Raw genomic sequence first — 25,108 nt, 5'->3', positions numbered from 1 at the left:
AAGGCCTTTGACAAGGTCCCTCATGGTAGACTAGTACAAAAGGTGAAGTCACACGGGATCAGGGGTGAGCTGGCAAGGTGGATACAGAACTGGCTAGGTCATAGAAGGCAGAGAGTAGCAATGGAAATATGCTTTTCTCATTGGAGAGCTGTGACCAGTGGTGTTCCACAGGGATCAGTGCTGGGACCTTTGCTCTTTGTAGTATATATAAATGATTTGGAGGAAAATGTAACTGGTCTGATTAGTAAGTTTGCAGACGAAACAAAGGTTGGTGGAATTGCGGATAGCGATGAGGACTGTCGGAGGATACAGCAGGATTTAGATTGTCTGGCGACTTGGGCGGAGAGATGGCAGATGGAGTTTAATCCGGACAAATGTGAGGTAATGCACTTTGGAAGGACGAACGCAGGTAGGGACTATACAGTGAATGGTAGAACCCTCAAGAGTATTGAAAGTCAAAGAGATCTAGGAGTACAGGTCCACAGGTCATTGAAAGGGGCAACACAGGTGGAGAAGGTAGTCAAGAAGGCATACGGCATGCTTGCCTTCATTGGCCGGGGCATTGAGTATAAGAATTGGCAAGTCATGTTGCAGCTATATAGAACCTTAGTTAGGCCACACTTGGAGTATAGTGTTCAATTCTGGTCGCCACACTACCAGAAGGATGTGGAGGCTTTAGAGAGGGTGCAGAAGAGATTTACCAGAATGTTGCCTGGTATGGAGGGCATTAGCTATGAGGAGCGGTTGAATAAACTCGGTTTGTTCTCACTGGAACGAAGGAGGCTGAGGGGAGACCTGATAGGGGTCTACAAAATTATGAGGGGCATAGACAGAGTGGATATTCAGAGGCTTTTCCCCAGGGTAGAGAGGTCAATTACTAGGGGGCATAGGTTTAAGGTGAGAGGGGCAAGGTTTAGAGTAGATGTACGAGGCAAGTTTTTTACGCAGAGGGTAGTGGGTGCCTGGAACTCGCTGCCAGAGGAGGTGGTGGAAGCAGGGACGATAGTGACATTTAAGGGGCATCTTGACAAATACATGAATAGGATGGGAATAGAAGGATACGGACCCAGGAAGTGTAGAAGATTGTAGTTTAGTCGGGCAGCATGGTCGGCGCGGGCTTGGAGGGCCTGTTCCTGTGCAGTACATTTCTTTGTTCTTTGTTCAGTGCTAACCAATGAGCCACCGTGCCGCCCGTTGTGCAGGACGATTGTAGATGATCGTAAAAAAACAACAGGTTCACTAATGTCCTTAGGGAAAGAAATCTGTTGGCCTTACCTGTTCTGGCCTAGATGTGACTTCAGATCCACAGCAATGTGATTGATTCTTAAATGCTCTCAGGGATGTGCAATACATGCTGGCCAAGCCAGCGATGCCCAAGTCCCCAGAATAAATGTTTTAACGGACATGCACTCCGTGGAGGGGGCTGACCGCTCCATGCTTCAGCTCATGACCTGATGGCATGAACCCCAGATGCAGGGCTTCAACTGCATGGTGTAGAAACTAGTAGGAATCCATGACTGTCAGTGTCAGAGAATGGTGGGGTTTCTGCATCTCGCTCCAACTGCCCCACCATCTCCTGGAGGAACTCAGGGGCCCTGGGTAAACCGAAGAGAAGAGAATCGCCAGAAGCACAGCTGGGGCCTGCAACCCAGGGAACCCATCTCACACCCTCCTCCCTGTGGCAACACACCTCCAGCCTGGCACACCAAGGAGGACAGCACTGCAACTCCCACGATGCCCGAAAGTAGGCCTGGGTATCAAAGGTCCAGGTCCCCCAGAGGACGCCCGCCAAGACCGTCTCAGGCAACAGGGGGTGGAAGGCAGCAGGCCTCCTGAACCTTAGCTGTGGATCCTGGAGATATGCCTAGACGTAGCGGAAGGGTGAAGAAGAGTGAGAAACTATAGGCGCCTAGTGGGCATGAATGAGTCTAGGCACCAGTAGAGGTAAGTCACCATTTTAATATCGCACTTGTCTTAATAATCACTTAGTTCAGCATACAGATCCTCCATGCTGCCATGTCATGGTGCTGTTGCTCTGTTTCTCTGGTTATGAATATGGCGGTCAATATGGTCGCCTTCCTTAATCCTAATTATGTTTACTTTAGAGTCGCCAGGTATCTTTCGATACCGCCACAAGGTTTAAACCCGAATATTGGTCAAAGAGCCAATACACCAGTTAGTTAGTTCAAAGTCAATACTATTTATTTACACACACAGTAATATCTACTCATGCACAAAGTACTACAGACTAAACTATCTCTAACGCTAACGCCTATACTTAGCTTCGGGTGCCCACTCAGTCAGAGGAACAATGGCCGTTGTTTGGATCTGAGGTTGTTGGGTCCGAAGTGGTACAGGAGAACAGCTAAGGTCGTCCGTCTGGTAGCGAGCATTGACCTTGGACTTACTTGCTTCTGGTGCAGCTGGTCTCTCCGCTTTGAGAGCCAAATCCAAGAGAGCAAATCTCTCGTGGGGCTTCCTTCTTATACCCAGAGGGGATTCTCGTGCTTTTAGGCGGGCCTTAAACTTGGCCCCAATTAATTGGGCCGTCTCTCGATCACTGGTATTGATCTTGACCAATAAAGGGGTGGGTGCCCTGATGGCTGGGCGTGTCTTTGGTGGCCGTTGGCCTTGCTTTGTTTGTGCTTTCGGTTGGGGAACTGGCGCCGGGATGTCTGGAGCAGTATCGGTTGCTTGAGTGTCTTTCCTTTGTTCCTGGAGATGGGCCATCAATATGCTAATTGACCTATAGTTTCAGCTCCGTCTGGGAGCTGTCTCTCCATTATGCATACAGGCTCTGTGCCTGCTTGTTTTCCTAACATTGTCTACAGTTCCCTACATTCTTTGCGAGCGTCCATTTTGTATTCTAGAAGTGGCCATCCCAGATGGCTACAGTGCCATGCTCGACAGGTCCCGAGCACACACCGAGCTTCATCCCTGTGGAGTGTGTGAATGGTAGCGCTACATCTCTCCCACACTGATGAAGCAGTAAAGACCCGCTGCTGCTGGCACAGGTCCCCAGTCCCACCACCAAACCCTCCATCCATGGAAGGTTCATCACCATCCCCAACGGCAATGCTCAGGCCTCTCATGTCTGACAGTAATCTCTAGTGATGAGGATGCCAAGGAATGAAAACGTGTTGATATCCTGTCCACCTCATGCATAGGAAGAAAGAAACACCAGGACCTTGACTTGTGGAGACAGTAGTAGCTGGGATTTGTCATTCTGCATCTCTGGGTCCCATGATAAGCCTGTATATTGGCAGGTCGAGTTCATCTCTCTGTCAGGCAACAGTCAGACATTTTGCTGAGGATTAGAGGATCTGTCCTCACGCAAGTCATTATCATTCTCCTGCAGCGTCCGGCCAAATGCTTTAACGTCCTGCCCATGAATGTAGCCACCACCACGAAGATCTCCCACAGGCTCCTCAGTAGTGAGTGGATGTTAGACCGAATGGTGGGAGACGTCTTCACAATCAAGCCCTGGACGTCACCCAGAGTCAATGAGTGTGTCCCTAGCCCTGTGCTCCAAATGAGCCGTGGCAAACGCCCAAGTTCCTTCCTCTTCCTCCTCTGTGAGTTGCCTTCACTTCCCTCCTCGACATCCTCCTCATCCTAGTAGAGGTAGCTCTCTTCCATCTCCTTCTGGTCTATCTGCTCTCTCCGGTGCAGTGCAGAGAGCAGCAGAACACTATGATACGGGGCACCTTCTGGGGGCTGTATAGGAGGGGTCCCTCCCCAGCCGGTCCAGGCACCGGAAGCGCATTTGAGCAGTCCAATCACCTGCCCGACCAGTGCATGCATTGAAGCATGAGTCTCATTATAGCGAGTCTCAACAGGTGTTTGCAGCTTCCACACTGGCGCTATCAGCTATCTCCTGACTGGGTACCCTTTGTCCCCAAGGAGCCATCCCTCCAGCCGCTGCTCTCCCTCAAAAATGGTTGGGATTTGCGAACACGGGGGTGGGGGGGGGGTTGGGGGGGGGGGAGTGGGGGGGGGTGTGGGGGGAGTGGGGGGGGCGGGGGGGAGCGGGAGGGGTGGGGTGGGGGGGGTGGCGGGGGGGGGGTGGGGGGGTGGCGGTGAGGGGGGAGCGGGGGGGGAGCGGGGGTGGGGTGGGTGGGGGGGTGGGGGGGGGAGTGGGGGGGGAGCGGGGAGTGGGGGGAGCAGGGAGGGTGGGGGGGGAGGGGGAGGGGAGCTGGGGTAGGGGAGCGGGGGGAGGTGGAGGGGAGCGGGGGAGGGGAGCGAGGGAGGGGAGCGGGGGGTGGGGAGGGGGAGGGCAGCGGGGGGTGGGAGGGGGAGGGGAGCGGGGGGTGGGGAGGGGGAGGGGAGCGGGGGGAGGGGGAGGGGAGCGGGGGGAGAGGGAGGGGAGTGGGTGGGGGGGAGAGGGAGGGGTGTGGGGGGAGAGGGAGGGGTGTGGGGGGAGAGGGAGGGGTGTGGGGGGAGAGGGTGGGGTGTGGGGGGAGAGGGTGGGGAGTGGGTGGGGGAGGGGAGTGGGAGGGAGGGGTGTGGGGGGAGAGGGAGACGAGTGGGTGGTGGGGGAGAGGAGTGGGTGGTGGGGGAGAGGGAGAGGAGTGGGTGGGGGGGGAGAGGGAGGGGAGGGGGGAGAGGTGAGATGGAGGGAGGGGGGAGATGGAGGGAGGGGGAGATGGAGGGAGAGGAGTGGGTGGGAGGGAGGGGAGGGGGGAGGGGAGATGGAGGGAGGGGGGAGGGGAGATGGAGGGAGGGGAGATGGAGGGAGGGGAGCGGAGATGGAGGGAGGGGGAGGGGAGATGGAGGGAGGGGAGATGGAGGGAGGGGAGCGGAGATGGAGGGAGGGGGAGGGGAGCCTTTCAACTTGAACAGCATGTCAATCACAAATGATCTGGAACTTAAATACATCCCTTTTCCTCTGGTTCACAGTGCCAGGCTGTGAGTACTAACCTTTAATAGTATAGTAATCTTTATTTGTGTCACAAGTAGGCTTTCATTAACACTGCAATGAAAGGGTGGCATGTGGCGCAGTAGTTAGCACTGGGTCTGCGGCGCTGAGGACCCGGGTCCGAATCCCGGCCCTGGGTAACTGACCGTGTGGAGTTTGCACGTTCTCCCCATGTCTGCGTGGGTTTCACCCCCACAACCCAAAGATGTGCAGGTTAGGTAAATTGGCCACGCTAAATTGCCCCTTAATTAGCAAAAATATAATTGGGTACTCTTGAATTTATTTTTTAAAACCCTGCAATGAATTTACTGTGAAAATCCCCTATTTCACTCTGGAACCTGTTCAGGTACACTGAGGGAGAATTCAGAATGTCCAATACACCTAACAAACACGTTGTTTGGGACTTGTGGGAGGAAAACCACGGGGAGAGCGTGCGGACTCCGCACAGTGACCCAAGCCGGGAATTGAACCCAGGTCCCTGGTCCTGTGAAGCAACAGTGCTAACCACTGTCCTACAGTGCCCCCGTTCATTCTTACTGTAGTCGTCCTCCCTCCTGTGAGGGCCTTCAGGCCTCATGAGGCTGGAAAACACCAGTTGTCCGAGTTCCCCACTCCGCCCATGCAGCCTGGCGTCTCATGGTACCCCACCCGAGAATCTCAGGGTCGCCCCCAGTGCTGACCCTATGGATTCACCTGCTCCCACCAACTTTTCAGCTGCCACTCTGGAAGGGCAATCCTTCAGCATTGATATTGCCACAAGCCCAGCAAGGAGGATACAGGACCAGCAACCAGACCCCTTCAAACCTAGAGGCTCACACATATGAAAGGCTGCTAAGGCCTGTGAATTGCACACCCGCCCCCCCCCAACTCCAGAGATGCTGAAGTTGAACCCCAGCCCCGAGTTTAACTTATCTGGGTCCCCCAATGTCCTCTCCACTGCCTGGTGTGACTGGCACCCCGGAGGTAATGCGAACCTGAGAGCTCATCTCTGAAATCCCCTTCAGAGGCAAGATAATAATAATAATAATCGCTTACTGTCACAAGTAGGCTTCAATGAAGTTACTGTGAGAAGCCCCTAGTCGCCACATTTCGGCGCCTGTTCGGGGAGGCTGGTACGGGAATTGAACCCGCGTTGCTGTCATTGTTCTGCATTACAAGCCAGCTGTTTAGCCCACTATACTAAACCAGCAGATCACCGGATTCCTGCTTTCATTCAGCTGTTGTAAATTGCGTTGGCGTGTTGTTATGTCAATGATATTGACTGAGGGGTGGGGATGTCCCAGTGGGAGGGATCACTAATGATATTATAATGTAGTAAAATGAGGTTCCGGCCTTCCATGGTGCATTAAGCCACCGGCGAAAATTGGAAAACACTACTGATTTCCGATTTGCGCCGGGTTTTCCACCCACATCGCGTTCTCGCTCACTGCTAATGTGGCTCAAAAATCACCCACTTATTATCATTACCATATTAAAATATTAAGGTCTATCACTGGCACAAAATTACACAACTGACGGGTTAACATTGGAAAAATCTCAATATCCAAAGATATAGCAAAGTTACTGTGTACCAATCAGCAAAAATCTAAGCTGTTTGTCTTGATGAAAGCAAGATCAAAGTCATAGATTCTTTCATCTATCAGTTGAAAAGGAATAAGAGCCAGCTCTGTTGCAATGGACTCTCAGTTTGATCTCATAAAATGAGCAAGAACTAAGAACAAGCAAAATATTCAGCAATGATTATCGGAGATTGTCATTTTTGTAAAGAAGGAAAAGACATTCCAAGGAAACAGATCAAACGCATGAGTTTATTAGACAGATTTTATAAAGACCCCATGATTTTCTGTTCATTGATTTTAATGAAAAGCAAGTTGCTGAACTGTCACCTGCATGCTCGCCTTCAGTGACTACTAGACAATGCCACCCAGGTCCCTTTGTACATCTACACTTTCAAATTTTTTTCCATTTCGGAAATACTCTAATTTCTGTTCCTTCACAGAAATAATTTGTATCAGAAATGAGAAAGCATTGAATTTGGATAAATTAGTGAAGGCTATGAACTCGGGGGTGGGGGGCAGCACAGTAGCATAGTGCTTGGCATGCTGCCTCACAGAGCCAGGGTTCAATTCCGGCCTTGGATGACTGTCTGTGTGGAGATTGCATGTTCATCCTGTGTAAGCGTGGGTTTCCTGTGGGTGCTCCTGTTTCCTCCCACAGTCCAAAGATGTGCAGGTTAAGTGGGGTTACGGGGAAAAGGTGGGTTGGTCAGCCTAGGTAGGGTGCTCGTTCAGAGGATCGATGCAGTCTTGATGGGCTGAATGGCGTTCTTCTGCACTGTAGGGATTCTATGGATGTGATGCAGCTTTCGGGGATAAGAGGGGAAACAAAGCTTTTGCAACACTCAATGAAATCAAGCAGACTTAATCTCTGTAATCACTGGGGCGCTCCTTTTAAATGCCAGGCTTCACCCCCATCTGGCATGGCACGACTCCTGCCTACACTCTTCCCATCTGTCTCATTGCAAGGCACACTCAAGCACAACAGGCATGAGAGGGCACAACCGCTCCAATCTCAGAGGTGTGGGATCTGTCAAGAGCTTTGATCCAGCCCCTGTCAGCTGCAGCATGGATCCCCGCCATGCCATGGAATGGGGCGCTCCTAGCACCAACGGGGATCTGACCTAATTCTCTGCTGGTGGCAACACTTAATAAACTCCAGAATGGAGAATCGCAGCCATGGAGTCTCTTATTAAAGACAAATAGTTCAGAAGAATTTTTTTCCTCAGAGGGTTGTGAATCTTTGGAACACTCTCCACTCAACACCAGTTAAGTCCGGGTCACTGAATATTTTTGAGGCAGAGGTTGATAGATTCTTGCCTAACAAGGAAGTCAAGCGTTATCATAAATAGGTGGAATATGGAGTTGAGGCAACAATCAGATCAGCCATGATCTTGCTGAATAACGGAGCAATCTCAAGGGGCCAAATGCCTATTCCTACACCTGATTTATATGCATGCACTACCACCATAATTATAATAAGCAAATTAGTGTCTGATATGGGGAAAATTTCTCAGATCTGGCAAATTAGTCAATTAAAAAGCGAATTAGATATTTACAGAAATATATATATTTAGTGTACTTACCTTTCCGACTGTATAAATCCCTTCACAAATGTAGCACAGAAAAATCTGATAAAAGCTTTGCTCTGCAATTGTCTAACAGGAACCATCCCACACATCAAGGCAATTGTGACATAAACCTTTTTGGGGGCGATTTTGAGCCTTATTGAGCATTTCAGGCTTTTCCACCAAGCTACAGTCAGCAAAATTACTGTGGGGACAACTTCAGAAGAATAATCTCACCAACTTCTTGTAAAGCAGGCAAAGGCATTCAGATGAAAGTCACTTTCTGTCAGTTCAACAATGGAAATGTTTAGGATCGAAACATTCTACTTACGCGCCCGAATATACGTCAAGGGATAATGTTGGCTCCAGAACCCCAAATGCCTCTATTTCTTCCACATCATCAACATATGCTGTTTTCCTTTTCAAACCATGCAGTCCTGTACATAATTCTATTTCTGGTAAACCCCACGTCTGAAAAAGTAACAAATATGCTCTTCAGGCGATTATTTTCTCTGTAACTATTTTATACTCAACTAGAAAGTTTTAAAATATGAGGGTCTCAAAACATACTGACATTAATCCAGGCATTATTATAATCTGCATCCACAGGATGATGCGCCTACTGTCGAATAAATAAATTATTGCTGGAATTGAGATCATGGTGTTTATATTTTTATGCCACCTTTACTTCATAGATGATCCTTTAGACCTCATGCAGATTTGCGACTATTTCCTCCAGGATTAAATTCTGGAAAACATGGTGCAGTGCAATAGAACAGTGAATGGGCAGCCAGGTGGTGCAGTGGTTAGCACTACTGCCTCACAGCGCCAAGGTCCCAAGTTCGATCCCAGCTCTGGGTCACTGTCCGTGTGGAGTTTGCACATTCTCCCCGTGTTTGCGTGGGTTTCGCCCCCACAATCCAAAGATATGCAGGGTAGGTAGATTGGCCATGCTAAATTGCCCCTTAATTGGAAAAAATTAATTGGGTTAAAAAAAACAATAGAACAGTGTATTTGATTGTTTCTGGATTTATACTTTCTCCATTCATTTCGATTTAAGATATGCAATTTCAGATTTACTTTTGTTTCCTCTTCCCTTCCTCTGTCCTCGTCTCTCACCCACTCCCCCTCCAAAATGGATCAATCAATAAGCTTAGGGTTTGCTTCTGCCAACCAGATTCAGCAACGCCAAACATCGAGAATGGTGTAGTCACTCATTCTCTTTTTAATCTATGTCACATTTTTTGTTTATTTTGTCTTGAAAATCTTGCAATGTCAAGACCAAAAGGACCTGTGTATTTTACACCCATCTTTACACCCTACCAAGGATACCAATTAACATATGCTCCAATATTTCACAAACTTTGTACAGGACAGACATTCTGCTCCTTGCTCAAAGCTACTTGAAATCAGTGAAAACATGACCTGCTGTCTCCCCACAGCAGCCACAAATTCTGGGTTCACTGGCCCAGATCTTCAATGTCCAGATAGGGTGGGTAGGACAAGCCTTTGGCTCCAACTCCATCTACAAATTTGCTGACGACACGACCAAAGTGGGTCGGATCTCGAACAATGACGAGTCAGAATAAAGGAGGGAGGTAGAGAACCTAGTGGAATGGTGTAACAACAACAATCTATCTCTCAATGACAGCAAAACTGAAGAGCTGATCATTGACTTCAGGAAGCAAAGTACTGTACACACCCCTGTCTGTATCAACGGGGCCGAGGTGGAGATGGTTGACAGTTTCAAATTCCTAGGTGTGCACATCACCTAAAATCTGTCCTGGTCCACCCACATCGATGCTACCACCAAGTAAGCACAACAACGCCTTTACTTCCTCAGGAAGCTAAGGAAATTCGGCATGTCCACACTGACTCTTACCAACTTTTACAGATGCACTGTAGAAAGCATCCTATCTGGCTGCGTCACAACCTGGTAAGGCAACTGCTCGGCCCAAGACCGCAAGAAACTTCAGAGAGTCGTGAACACCGCCCAGTCCATCACACAAACCTTCCTCCCATCCATTGACTCTATCTACACCTCCCGCTGCCTTGGGAATGCGGGCAGCATAATCAAAAACCCCTCCTATCTGGCTAACTCACTCTTCCAAATTCTTCCATCTGGCAGGAGATACAAAAGTCTGAGAACACGCACGAACAGACTCAAAAACAGCTTTGTCCCCGCTGTTACCAGACTCCTACAACCCTTATGAACTGATTGTGTACCTTGCGTTGCCCTATTATGTATTTCCTTTTCTTTTCATGTACTTAATGATCTGTTTGAGCTGCTCACAGAAAAATACTTTTCACTGTACCACGGTACACGTGCCAATAAACAAATCCATCCAATAAGACTCTGCTGGTGGGGGTGGTTGACTCGGGGTACTTGGCGATCGTGGTTTCTGACCACAAACCGCATTGAGTGGACTTGCAAGTGGATTGGGAGGTTAGGGTTGTTAGCGGATGAGGAGTTGTATGAGCGGGTGAGGTCTGCCATCCGGGGGTATGTGGAACTAATGATACAGGTGAGGTCTCGGCTGCCATGCTGTGGGACGTGCTCAAGGCAGTGGTTAGGGGGGATTTCATATCAATCCGGGCACATAGGGAGAAGGAGGAGCGAGCAGAGTTGGCAAGGTTTGTGGGCGAGATTCTGCAGGTGGACAGGAGGTATTCTGAAGCCCCAGATGCAGAATTGTTGAAGCAGAGGCAGAGGCTTCAGATGGAGTTCGGGCTGGTGTCCATGGGGCAGGTGCGGAGGGCCAGAGGGGCAGTGTATAAGTACGGGGAGAAGGCGAGTAGGATGCTGGACCACCAACTCAGGAAGCAAGAGGCAGCAAGGGAGATTGGAAGAGTTGAAGGACAGGAGGGGTAAAGTGGTACTGAACCCAGTGTGGATGAACGGGGGATATGAGGAGTTTTACAGGAGACTTTATGAATCAGAGCCCCTGACCCGGTGGTGGGGGGGGGAGATTCCTGGATGGTTTGGATTTCCTCAAGATCGAGGAGGACCTGGTAGAGGGGTTGGGAGCACCCATTGGACTGGTGGAGGTGATGGATGGTATGGGGGCAATGCAGGCAGGGCAAGCTCCGGGCCCAGATGGCTTCCAGGTAGACTTTTATAAAATGCTTTTGGGAGACCTGGGGCCACTGCTGGTAAGGACATTCAATGAGGCGAGGGAGAAGGAGGTGCTCTGCCCCATGTTATCGTAGGCCTCAATATCTTTAATTTTGAAGAAGGATAAGGACCCAGAGCAGCGTGGGTCCTACCTCCCGATATCACTGTTGAATGTAGACGCCAAGTTGTTGGCAAACGTCTTGGCCTTACATTTGAGGACTATGTGCCAGAGGTGATAGGGGAAGACCAGACGGAGTTTGTAAAGGAGAGGCATCTGTCGACTAACGTTAGGCGTCTGTTGAACGTTATAATGATGCCTTCGGAGGAATGGAATGTGGAGGTGGTGGTCGCTATGGATGCAGAGAAGGCCTTTGATTGGGTAGAATGGGAATATTTGTGGGAGATACTGGGGCGGGACGGGTTCAGACAGGGGTTTGTGGCTTGGATAGGGTTGTTGTATCAGGCGGCAGCAGCGAGTGTAAGGACGAACCGGCTAAGTTTGGGGTATTTTAGGCTGCAGGGATGCCCACGCTCCCTGTTGCTCTTTGCCTTGGCGATAGAGCCATTGGCAATGGCGCTTACAGCATCATGGGGTTGGAAAGATATAGTGCGGGAGGGGGTGAAGCACAAGGCGTCGCTATGTTGCTTTACATATCGGACCCATTGGAAAGTATTGGAGGGATCATGGATATTTTGGTGGTATTCGGCCAGTTTTCTGAGCTTAAGTTAAACATGGGAAGAGCGAGGTCTTTCCGATCCAGGCGAGGGGGCAGGAGAGGAGATTGGGCGAGCTGCCATTTAAGGCAGTGGGGGTGAGTTTCAGGTATCTGGGCATCCAGGTGGCGCGTGGATGGAACAGCTCCAAAATTGAATCTGTCACGATTGCTGGAGCAGATAAAGGGGGATTTTAAGAGGTAGGACGTGCTCCCGTTGTCGTTGCCTGGGCGGGTGCAGGCTGGGAAGATGATGGTACTCCCAAGATTTCTATTCATGTTCCAGAACCTTCCAATTTTTATTCCAAAGGTCTTCTTTAGGAAGATTAATGCATTGATCTCGGGGAAAACCCCATGGGTGAAGAAGGTGCTGCTGGAGCGGGGACGTGGAGGGGGACAGGCTGGCCTTGCCAAATTTGCTGAAATACTACTGGGCAGCAAATATAGCCATGGTCAGGAAGTGGGTGAAGGGTTGGTGTGGGAGCGGATGGAGGTGCGAAACTATGTGAGGAAACAACTGCTTTCCCGACCTGCCGCCCTCGGGTTTGCAGGACAAGGTGGTGTCGAAAACATGGTTTACAAAGAATTAATGGACTGGGAGAGCGCCCCGATAGGAGAAGTTAATCGGAAGTGGGAGTAAGAGCTGGGGAGGGTGCTGGAGGCTGGGTTATGGGAGAAGGCTTTGAGAAGGGTGAATGCATCCTCTTTGTGCGCTAGGCTCAGCCTCATCCAATTTAAAGTAGATCACAGGGCGCATATGATGGTGGCCAGAATGAGCAGGTTTTTTGAGGGGGTGGAGAAGAGGTGTGGGCGGTGCGCTGACGTGATGTCTGAGTTGCTGAGGATGAAGGTAGTCCTGAGTCCAGAAGTGGCGATTTTTTGAGTGTCGGAAGACCTGGGAGCCCAATAAGAAGTCTTACAACACCAGGTTAAAGTCCAACAGGTTTGTTTCGATGTCACTAGCGCTGCTCCTTCCTGGGAGCCCAGGGGGCGAGAGAGACTGACGCGTTGGCCTTTGCCACTCTGTTGGCCCGGAGATGGATCCTGTTGGAACGGAGGGAGTCTGAGCTGCCGAAACCAGGCCTGTGGGTTAGCGACCTTGCGAATTCCTTAGGTTGGAAAAAAAATCTTGTTCGCCTCGAGAGGGATTGTGGAGGGGTTTGCCGGGAGATGGAAACTGTTTATCGACTTCTTCAACGATAGTTAAGAAGTCAGCAATGGGGGATGGGATACTTTTAAAAAAGGAGGCAGAATGGGTGGAGGATAATGACAGGGAGGATGGGGTGCAGTGATGTGGGTTATTTATTTGGGTTTTGGTTGTGTCTGATGTGTGTGTGTGTATATATATATGCCTTAATAAAGACATTTTAAAATTAAATAAATAAATCAAATACAACAGATGTATCAATACTGGTATAGTTCTGATTGAAATACTTATAAAGTACACTTACCTTGACTATTCTTCTTAAAGAGCCAATAAGAGATGTTTTCGGGGAAGATATGTGTGCATCATCACAATTGTCCTCAGCCACCTCCTGTCCCCAAATATCTGAAAGTTCCAAGACATCGTCCTCCAATGCAATTTTATCACCTTCAAAGTTAGGCTTTTGATAAATAAGCCAACTGTTGGGAAACGTTTAGAATATTACAATCAATATTGTGAATACCAGTCACACAAGATTTATGGAATTCTGTCTCACACTAACAATTCTACTTAAGTTTTAATGTACAACATTTCCATTTTAGTCTCGTCACCATTTCTAATCCATTCATAATAAACATTCCAAATTAAAGGGACATGAACTGTGTTAAGAGTGCCAGGTTTTAGAAGGTGGTTATAGTTTTGACTGCCTCTTTAAATAAAGGGTAAAGTGATGTAATGAAAAGGGACATGTGACCTCTTGCTGGTTCTGCCCAGCAATAAACTGTTGGGGCTACCATGGGGACCAAGAGCTCAGGTCAGTGCTACTGAAAAGCATATGCAAGATTAAACACCTGAAACACAAAGGGAGAGGCAGGTAATTTTGCACTTGCAGATTTACTGTCTCAAAGACTTTGAGCACAATGAGAAAGAGAAACCCGAGAGAAAGAGTAAACTGAGAGAGAGGAAGAGAGACTGGGTGGGCGATACAGGGAGCAGCTACTGCAGTCAGCAGAGTGCAAAATGCTGTTTTCCTGTTAACTACGAGATAGAATGTGCACACAAAGATGTTCCCCAGTCAAAAAGGTGGAGAATGTCCAATTCACCTAACAGCACGTATTCGGGACTTGTGGGAAACCGAAGCACCTGGAGGAAACCCATGCAGACACGAGGAGAACGTGCACCCCGCACAGACAGTGACCCAAACCGGGAACCGAACCCGGGTCCCTGGCACTGTGAAGCAACAGTGCTAACCACTGGGCTATTTAGCCGCGTGTTTCCAAAGACCACGCTATCTAACGGGTCTTTAGTGCGTCAGTGTGGAACACCCCGCCGAGTCCGCATTTAGTCCCGTTTCCTGCAATGATGGGCTCTGCTCATCAGACCTCCTCAGTGCAGGAGGATGGCGTGCCAATCTCTTGACCCTCCCTGATGCGACGCCCAGACCCCCCAAAGCCCCAACTCACTTTATTTTTAAAACGGATATTACAAACATGTATCAAGGCGGGTTACAGCAAATAAACACCCCGGGAAACATACTCCCAACAATCAACTATACAGTCTGTACAGAATTTTCCCCTTTTTCACCCCCCCCACCCATTACTCCCCACCCCCCTGCAACAAATAGCTCCTCAAACACGGTCACAAACATCCCCCACCTTTTCTCAAACTCCCCTGCTGAGTCCCTTAACTCACACTTTATCTTCTCTAACCACAAGAAGTCGTATAGGTCACCCAACCATGCTGCTACCCCCGGTGGCGATGCCGACCACCGCTCCAGCAAAATTCGCCACTGTGCAATCAGAGAGGCGAAGGACATGACATCGGCCTTGCCCCAACTCACTTTTAAGGGGGTCCTTGGGGCACCCCCCCCTCCCCCCTCCCCCTCCCCCCCTCCCCCCCCCCCTCCCCCCCCCTCCCCCCCCCACCCCCCCCCCACCCCCCCCCCCCCTGACATGGGCAGGGCACCCCACCTGGGCCTGATCTCCAGTGCAGGAAAAATGCCAGCCTAGCAACCTGGCAGTGTCCCTGCCCACACCACCTGGGCACCTTGGCAGTGCCAGGCTGGCAACCACTTGGGGCCCTTCGATCCCCTGGAAGCCTCCCCCAAGAGCTGTTCTGTCTGGTCCAGGTTTGTCAGACACCAGTACTGAACGGCATTCACCTAAAGTCTCCGAGGCAAAGGGGTTAGATTCCAGAGCTATGGTAAATCAGGGAGTGCATATTAGAGTGAGACTAGCTGCCACACTCTAATATGCAGACATGCCAAATACTAATCCGCCCACAATGGACAGGATTCAGAATGTGACATCTCACGCGATCCCGTCAGATCTTGCAAGGTGCAGCGAGCTGGGAAGATCCCAGAAGACAGATCTCTGGGCATCTACTGACCACGCCCATGAATGTTTCAAAGAATAAAAGGAAAGGAAAACCTTGAATTGTGAAGAGAGAGGAAAGCTAAGAAATTTGAGATGGGCAGAGAAACTTTCCTCACAGGAATCATCAATCTCTCCCGCTTCACAGGCATTGGGGTGTCTCCCACCACCACACAAAAGGGGAACCCCCACAGTGGGGCTCCCCAGAGGGCCCACCTCAGGCAGTCAATCTGAAAGTACCATCCTGAAAACCAGCAGTGATTCATGCCAGCGTGATGTCACGCCCGCTGGCTGGGATAATACGTCGAAGGTGGATGTAGCGGTGTTAAGCCCTCTAATGAGATACAATTTTATTATAAAATATGCAAATCAGACTCACACCTTTCCTAGGTGTGAACATCATCGTGTCATTGGAGAAGGGTGGGAAAGATTCAAAACTAAAATATCAACTAGCGCAAATCCCAATTTTGGTCTCATGCGGGATTTAGAGGCCTTACAGGATTTGCGCCCATGGCTCATATTTGGTAGATGGTATAGGGATTATGAAGACTGATCAAGATTTATAAAACCTTAGAGACATAATGCAAATAAAGGATTTAGAAATCAAAAATAAAATGTTGGAAAATCTCAGTAGGTCTGGCAGCATCTGTAGGGAGAGAAAAGTATTTAGAAATAGTGCCCATTGAGGAATAATAATGGCTGATGATGACAAATTGTCTCACAAACATGCGAGTGGCAGAAGACTATTGTATCCAAATCTGCACAGAAATCGGAGTGATATGAGCATAATACTGGTTACGGTGAGGAAAATAGCAGAAATGACAACAGGTAGTAAAAAAAACATTGTGCAGGGTATTTACATTTTAATGGGGCCAACAGGGCTTTTTGTTATAAAAGGGAACATGTCAAAGCAGATTGTTCTAAACTGAAAGGATAAACTGTGGAGTTTGTGTGAATGCCTGTTGTATTTTCAGGGACTACTGTGCTAGTATGGAGAGCTTGTGACAAACTGATGGGTTTGAATGTATTAACTATTGGAGAAGACAAGAGCATAGAGGATTAAAAGAACTTTGTGTTCAAGGGTGAAATCTCCAAACTATTGCCGGTTAAAGAAGGCCAACAAAATAATCCTCTTTAGGATATGGGGTCAGCTTAATTTTTGATGTTAATAGGTGATGGAAAACCCTCTCCAGAAGGTTTGCTATGTAAGAATGTATTGATTCAGGGTATTAATGGAGGTTGTTTAACCATTTCATTGCATTAAGCTAATATAAAATGTGATTTGATTTCTAGTATTGTAATTGTGCAATTGGGTTGAAGTTACCTGTTAATTGGTCTAGATTTTAAAGTGGGAAATAACCTCGATGAAGACAGCTTTTATCATCTCCAGTGGTTCCAGAAAAGCTGGGGATCTTAATTTGTAGTCATCAGCCATTATTGAAAATGTAGATGGAAAATCAAATGATGCACAGAAGCACATGAATATCTGTAATCCGGCTGTGGAAATTACTGTTTCAACTAAGGATGTGTCAAAAACTGAGATTACTGAGGTGAAAGGAACATTAGAACATGAGACTGATAAGAAAGAGTTTAGAGCAGCTGGAGATGAATTGTAGCTGTCTGAATTAAACCTACAGGCAGACCTTAAGCTGGAGCTATGTAAACAGAGTGCAGCAGCACTTAAATGTGGTGATGGATCAAAGGAAAGTAACACTTTAAAACAAAATGACTCAACAACAACTGATGTTGATATCACAGAACTATGAGGAAGAATTTGTGTTCTTGATGTAAACTAAAACTTCAAAAAGATGAAGTGGTCGCCCTTGCTAGAAAATAATCGGGAAAAGCATTTGCTTGGTAGTAAAAAAATTAAAACACAAAAGAATTTTAAAAATAAATTTAAAGTACCCAATTATTTTTTTCCCCAATTAAGTGGCAATTTAGCACGGCCAATCCACCTACACTGGACATCTTTTGGGTTGTGGGGATGAGACCCACCCAGACATGGGAAGAATGTGCAAACTCCACACTGACAGTGACCCGGGTCCTCAGTGCCGTGAGGCAACAGTGCTAACCACTGTGCCACCCAGAATTTACAAGAATTTAAGGGAACTCATGAAGTGACAAAAATAAATTATCAGGATTTTTTATGAAGTTCTTCAAGAAGATTTTACTTGGCAAAAGAATGAATTGTTTGCACAGAAAGAGGCGCTATTAAATCTGTATCTCTTGGAGAAGAACACTGGAAGTATAAATCATGGAAACTGACTTAAATATAAAAACACCTGTGCATTTAATCAGGAGGACTATTCAACTGTATAGTTAGTTGAGGCTTTCTTTACAGGCCTGGATATTAAGACAACATGAAGCCATGAAAGAGAATGGAAATCAGGAGTTACATCTGAACAGGGTGGTTCAGAGACTGTGGAAGTGATCTAGCTAAATGGGGACAGAGTCCGTAGCGCGAGATTAGCTAGGTGTTTCCCAGCACTCGGAGCGCCGAGAAATGAGAAACACCCTGCTATCTAATGCCCATCCGGCTGATTGGGGGCCTCAGCGGGAACTCCCAGATGAGGTCGCACTTGGCCCCATTTTCTGCACTGAGGAGCTCTACTCACCGGAACTCCTCAGTGCAGCGAGAGATCGGGAGGCTATTTAAAAATGTCGTCCTGGGGCAGCACAGTGGCACAGTGGGTTAGCCCTGTTGCCTCACGGCGCCGAGGTCCCAGGTTCGATCCCAGCTCTGGGTCACTGTCCGTGTGGAGCTTGCACATTCTCCCCGTGTTTGCGTGGGTTTCACCCCCACAACCCAAAGATGTGCAGGCTAGGCGGATTGGCCACACTAAATTGCCCATTCCATTAATTGGAAAAAATGAATTGGGTACTCTATATTTATTTTTTCTAAATGTTGTCTCGATCTCTCAAGCTACCAACGCGACCCCCGAAACCTCCCCCCTACCAATCCACAATCACTACAAGGGGTTTCCCCGGGCTAAAACCATAGCACTTACACCTGCACAGGGCACACCCAGGCCCAATCACCGCCGCACAAAAGATGCCAGCTTGGCACTGACAGCCAGGCACCAGGGTGTGCCCTGCATGGGGGATTGGGGGGTGGCCGGGGGGGCCCCTTAAAGCGAGTTGGAGGGGGGGGGGGTCCGGGGGTCGTGTTGGTAGCTCGAGAGATCGGGACGTCAGTTCCAGGCAGCAGAGCCCCTCTGTGCAAAAAACGGGACTAAGTGCAGCCTCATCAGAGAGTTCCATGCTGAGGACCCTAATCTACACAGTTGGGCATCAGATAGCAGGGTGTTTCTTGGTGCTCCAAGCACCAGAGACAGCCAGCTAATCTAGCGCACTACGGGACTCTGTCTCCATTCGGGTAGATCACGTCCTGTGTTAAGAGATCAAAACCCTGATGATAATGTAGCATCTGAGTTTAAAGAAGAACAAAGGGAACTGCTGAATCAAGAGGTTAGGAAGAATTTCTTCTGGGTTTGTGATTCACACCCATCAGTACCAGGAAGCCTGAGGGATAATGAGAAATCAGCAATGTTGTTCTGGACAAATTTAACCAGACTGAATCAAGTACAGATTTTGACACCCAAGACATAGAAACCTACTCAAAATCAGAAAGCAGATTTGCTACTCCAATTGACGATACTCGTAGTAAAATGAATGCACGTATTTGGAAGCTGACAAGGGGCTTTTCACAGTAACATAGAACATAATCTACCTAACCTGCACGTCTTTGGACTGTGGGAGGAAACCGGAGCACCCGGAGGGAACCCACGCAGACACGGGGAGAATGTGCAGACTCCGCACAGACAGTGACCCAGCGGAGAATCGAACCTGGGGCCCTGGCGCTGTGAAGCCACAGTGCTATCCATTTGTGCCACCGTGCTGCCCCAATAAGCGATTATTATTATTATTTAAGAATAGGGGGCTTCCCATTTAAGACAGGGATGAAGAAGAATTTCTTCTCTCAGAGCACCTTTAGTCTTTGGAATTTTCTTCGCCAAAGAGCAGTATTAGCTGGGACATTGAATATATTTGAGGCTGAGTTAGACTGATTTTTGAACAAGAGAGTCAAATGTTATGGGGACAGGCAGGGAAGTGGAGTTTAAGATCCAGGCCAGCTATATTCTTTTTGAATGACAGAACAGCCTTGAGGAGCCTTGTGCCTTATTATTATAAGAAAATTAGAATTCCAAACTGAACTTTAAATCCATGTACATGAGATTAGATATGACAGGTTAAGCCTTATAACGCTATGAACTGCTTCATGGTGAAATGGAACAACAAGGGAGAGAATATTCCTTCTAGTGTATGTAGTAAAGTAGTCGATGAGGTGTTTACAATGTTAAATTTTGATAGTGTTGTAGGAAAATTGCCATGCTAATGATTTTTCATCTTTTAGCGGGGAGGTGTTGATAGTATGAAAGGTTTCAAGAAATAGTTACATTTTGGACTGTCTCTTCAAATTCAAGGTAAAATAACGTAATGAAAAGAGACATGTGAATTCCTGCTTGTTCTGCCCGGCGATAAACTGATGTGACCTGCTTACCATGGGAACTGGGGGGAACCCTAAGTTAGTACTATTGAAGTACATATGTTAGGTTTAACACCGGAACACAAAGGGAGAGGCAGATGTTTTTGCTATTGCAGATTTGAGACTTTGAACAGAGTCTGAGAGAGAGAGAGAGACAGAGAGAGAGAGATAGGGGGAACAGCTGCTGTGGTCAACTAAGTGAAAAGCTGTTTTCACTGTGGGCAAGAGGTGAAATCGTGGAATCTTAGAATCATTACAGTGTAGATGGAGGCCATTCTGTCCATCGGGCCTGCACTAACCCTCTGAAACAGAACCCTACTTAGGCCCATGTTCCCACCCTATCCCCATAACCCAGTAACCTCACCTAACCTTTTGGACAATAAGGGATAATTTAGCATGTCCAATCCACCTAACCTGCACATCTTTGGACTGTGGGAGGAAACCAGCGCACCCGGAGGAAACCCACGCACACACGGGGAGAATGTACAAACTCCACACAGTCACCCAATGTCGGAATGAACCCGGGTCCCTGGCGCTGTGCTAACCACTGTGCCATCGTGCCACCCTTGTGAGTAGGTAGATGTTCGCTGGTCAAACAGATGGAACATGTGGACATTTAAGGTTTTTTCCTAGTGTGGCTGGGGTAAGAATTATTGGAGTGTGTCAGCAGCTGGAGGCTGCTTTGGGAATTCTCAGAGGATTAAGAGAAACGATCTTCGATAGGTCACTGGACATTACGACTCAGTGAAATGGGGAGAAATGAGCCATTGGAATCTGGGGATGATTTTGGACTGTTTCCTATAAAATGTGTGCAATTCTGCGGAGAACGTGCTGCAACGTATATTTGTGGCATGGGTTTATCTGTTGTGTTAAGACACTACTAAGAGTTATCTGTTCTGTAGTTTAGAGCATTAGTTGCCTATTAAGTAATTTTTGGTTGATGTTGATTTTAGTTTGTTTCAGGGAGACAATGGTATAAAAGAAAGAAAACCCAGGAACAGGCCCTTCAGCCCTCCAAGCCTGTGCCAATCATTATGCCCTAACTAAAAAAAAATCTTCTGCCCTTACTCGGTCTGTATCGCTCTGTTTCCGCCCTATTCATGTACCCATCCAGGTGCCTCTTAAATGTTGCTAATGTGCCTGCTTCCACCCATCCCATCCTCTAGCAGCGTGATCCAGTATAGTGGTATGATCACTGGATTGATAATCCAGAAGCTCAGGATAATTAATGCTCCAGGACCTGGGTTTGATCCCACCACAAAAGCTGTTGAAATTTGAGTTCAATAAAAGTCTGGAATTAAAAGTCTAATGATGACCATGAAACCATTATCATTAAAAATGCTTCACTAATGTCCTTTAGGGGAGGAAATCTGCCATCCTTACTTGGTCTGGCATATGTGACTCCAGATCCACAACAATGTGGTTGACTCTTAAATGCCCTCGGAAATGGCCTAGCAAGCCATTCAGTTCAGGGGCAATTAGGGGTGGCCAATCAATGCTGACCCAGCCAGTGACGGCCACAAGCCATGAACAAATTTTTTAAAAGTATAACGACTTGAAATCTTTTGATTCTTTTATGTTGGTCACCGAGAATTCACGGGCGCGATTCTCCACTCCCACGCCGGTTGGGAGAATTGCCTGGGGCGCCGAAATTTCCGGGGACGCCGGTCCGACGCCCTCCCGCGATTCTCCCAAGCGGCGGGAACGGCCCGGTCGAGTTTCGCGGGCCGCAGGCCGGAGAATCGCCAGAGATACCCAAAATGGTGATTCTCCGGCACCCCCGCGATTCTGAGGCCCGGATGGGCCGAGCGGCCAGGCCAAAACGGCGGGTTCCCCCCGGCGCCGACCACACCTGGTCGCTACAGTCGTAGGCGGTGCGTGAACGCTGGGGGGGGGGGGGGGGCAGCATGTGGGGGGGCGAGGGGGGATCCTGCACCGGGGGGTACCTTAAATGTGGGGTGGCCCGCGATCGGTGCCCACCGATCGTCGGGCCGTCCTCTCTGAAGGAGGACCTCCTTCCTTCCGCCGCCCCGCAAGATCCGTCCTCCATCTTCTTGCGGGGCGGATTTGGACAGGACGGCAACCACGCATGCGCGGGTTGGCGCCGGCCAACCCGCGCATGCGTGGATGACGTCCGTTATGCGGCGCCGGCCGCGTCATCTAATCGGCGCCGCTTTTACGCGGGCGACAAGGCCTCGCGCGGGAGGATGACGCGACCCCGATACTGGCCCATTGTCAGGGCCTGAATCGGTCGCGACCGGGGCCGTTCCGCGCCGTCGTGAACCTCGACGGCGTTCACGACGGCGCGGCCACTTCGGCGTGGGGGTGGAGAATCCCGCCCCACATTTTCTTAAAGCTATCAGTCTCTCAAAGAGATTGTAGCAACTGAGATTGTTATACGGTTTAAATTTTGCTACTGAATTAAAAGGTACTACAAGAATTTACATTTGGTTGTGCTTGTGTGAAGCAAAACCATTCTATGCCAACTTTAATGTTGCACAACTACACAATTAGTCATCATAAATCACCTCATACTAAATCAAAGAAAATATTGTACTCTCCAACTGCATTGGACCGATTTACTTTCCTGTCTTGGCAAGCTCAAATTACAGACCCAGCCCCAGTACTGAACTCTCAGCACTTAATAAAGAATCAAATCTAAGTCTCAGAATGCAGGGCATATAAACCATGTCTGTTCGTGTTAGATAATGGGTCTCTGTTTGAAATTTTAATCTGTCCTTTCTCTTTTCAGATACTGACTGACCGAATATGTATTTTTAACTTGTTTGCTCTGACCTCAATTTTCACCTTTAGTTGTTTACTTTATTTTTGTTGAGTCAAAACACAGATCAGCTCAATTTCATGCTTTCAACTTATTTATTTCCCCACAGTATTTAGCATGAACATGTCAATTATTTAGCAATAATTTACACATTCTTCAATAATTGCATTATCACAAGGTCAAAGGGAACGGTACTACAATGGAATTTAATATGATACGAACATGAACATTAGTTTGCGTCTCAGAACAATGGGCATCAACGAAAACTTGTATTACATGATAGCTTTAACATAGTAAAATGCCACAGTGAAAAGCAACTGACTATCTTACCAGCCTCTCACCACCCTGATGGAAATGTCACGGCCCAGCTTCCAAGGTGTAGCATCCTTAACATCATGGAAGACTTCAATAGCTTCTCCACAAAGATTGCACTGATTGTAAATCACAATCTGAAAAATAGACTGTATTTAAAAAAACCCTCCTTTGTATTCATTAACAAATGGCTTCATTGAATATTGGCACATGATCCTTACCTTTCCAGGTCTAGAATTTAATGTTAATTCTCTTGTTCCAGGTACCTATCAATGGAATCATAATCTGGTTAGTTTTTATTCTATACATTCTAACAACCAGTTATCTTCTGCAATGTTTCACCCACATTACCTGGACATGAGAATTATTTCCCCCAAGTCAGTTCCTGAATTTTCCTATTTTAAGTGTACAACTAATGGTAATAAATTGTGAAATCTATGAGCTAGATTTCATAGAATTTACAGTGCAGAAGGAGGCCATTCGGCCCATCGAGTCTGCACCGGCTCTTGGAAAGAGCACCCTACCCAAGCCCACACCACCCTATCCCCATAACCCAGTAACCCCACCCAACACTAAGGGCTATTTTTGGACACTAAGGGCAATTTTGGACACTAAGGGCAATTTAGCATAGCCAATCCACCTAACCCGCACATCTTTGGACTGCGGGAGGAAACCGGAGCACCCGGAGGAAACCCACGCACACACGGGGAGAACGTGCAGACTCCACACAGACAGTGACCCAGCCGGGAATCGAACTTGGGATCCTGGATCTGTGAATCAATTGCGCTAACCACGATGCTACCGTGCTGCCCGAGGCAGATTGTATGCAGTCGATCTTGGCAGGAATCACAGAAGCCAGGCCCACAATTCTCAGAAAGGCACCATGTCAGTCTCTTGGCGGAGGGGATAATTACGATTCCCGGCCACTGGTTGGGGAATGTCAATTAGGCTAATGAATGATCCAACTAACACCTAATATCTATGAGCTCACTGCAATTAGTGGAGACCTAATGGATCTCCCCCGGCCTTCAAACTCTGTTCAGTTTGCCAGTGGCCTCCCAAGAATGTTCCCGCACTATCAGGCACTCTATGCCCAATCAAGCGACTTGGCATGAGGCAAGAGGTGCCACTGAAAGCCACCTTTACTCTTGTCCTCTCCTGTGACCCACATCCTGCCTTCATTCACCTATGGCCTTGGGTCCTTCCTCGGGCTCTTGGTTTTGGGTTGATGCAGAACCGACCAACAACCACCGTTCGCGGTGGCTCTGGTGGCAATGACAAGCTGCCGGCCTCAGTTGTCAGCAGGCAGGCTTCTACTGCTGAGGATCTCAAACAGAGGACAGGCTCAACATCGGTCAATTAAGTGCCTCAAGGCCATTTGATTCCAATAGGACTCCTACAGGTGTGCAAGCACCTTTTTGATCCAACAAAATCCTGGCCATTGTGTGATAATTTACAAATCGGGTACTTAAATAATACCTAAACATTCCAAAATACATCATATATAATGTGTCACTTCAATGTGCAGTCTCTGAGGAAATGTAGGTAGGTATTGTAGCCATTTTTCAAATAATAAGGCTCCTTGTCAGATTTTAAAATGGCTAAGGGTATCCAAATTTGTGATTCACTTCCCAGTTGAAAAAGTCTTTAATCTTCTTAACCCTTCTTAATCTTGTCCAAATAAACGGACATTAAAACCCCATTTCAAAGAAAGATGGCTTATAGACTTGTCAATTCAAACAAAGCTGAAAATCCCTTTCACAGTTGTGTTTTTAAAAATTAATTTATGGGATGTGGGCGTTGCTGGTTAGGCCAATAATTATTACCCATCCTAGTTGCCCGTCAGAAGGTTTTGGTGAGTTGCCTTCTTGAACCGCTCCATTCCTTCAGGTGTAGACACACCCTCAGTGCTGTTAGAATGGGAGTTCCAGAATTTTGAACCAGCGACAGTGAAGGAACGGCGATATATTTCCAAGTCAGGGTGGTGAGTGACTTGGAGGGGAACCTCGAGGTGGTGGGGTTCCCAGGTATCTGGTGTTCTTGTCCTTTCTCGATGGTAGTGATCGTGGGTATGGAAGG

At 48.1% G+C, this 25,108-nt stretch overlaps 1 protein-coding gene across 3 annotated transcripts in view; it reads right to left on the bottom strand.

Moving 5' to 3' along the window:
• Window positions 1–25,108, bottom strand: part of LOC140410996 (uncharacterized) — a 357,930-nt gene that overhangs the window by 82,943 nt on the left and 249,879 nt on the right. For all 3 annotated transcript variants that reach the window (XM_072499917.1, XM_072499918.1, XM_072499919.1), the window contains 4 exons: window positions 23,251–23,295; window positions 23,048–23,166; window positions 13,322–13,493; window positions 8,374–8,513 (listed from right to left, as the gene is read on the bottom strand). In XM_072499917.1, the coding sequence (XP_072356018.1) occupies window positions 8,374–8,513; window positions 13,322–13,493; window positions 23,048–23,166; window positions 23,251–23,295 (476 nt within the window). The remainder of the gene's footprint in view (window positions 1–8,373; window positions 8,514–13,321; window positions 13,494–23,047; window positions 23,167–23,250; window positions 23,296–25,108) is intronic.

This window comes from Scyliorhinus torazame, chromosome 4, assembly GCF_047496885.1.
Source record: "Scyliorhinus torazame isolate Kashiwa2021f chromosome 4, sScyTor2.1, whole genome shotgun sequence".
In the NCBI taxonomy this organism is placed as follows: Eukaryota; Metazoa; Chordata; class Chondrichthyes; order Carcharhiniformes; family Scyliorhinidae; genus Scyliorhinus; species Scyliorhinus torazame.
The sequence above is the reverse complement of the archived record's forward strand: the minus strand, read 5'-3'. Positions and strand labels throughout refer to the sequence as shown.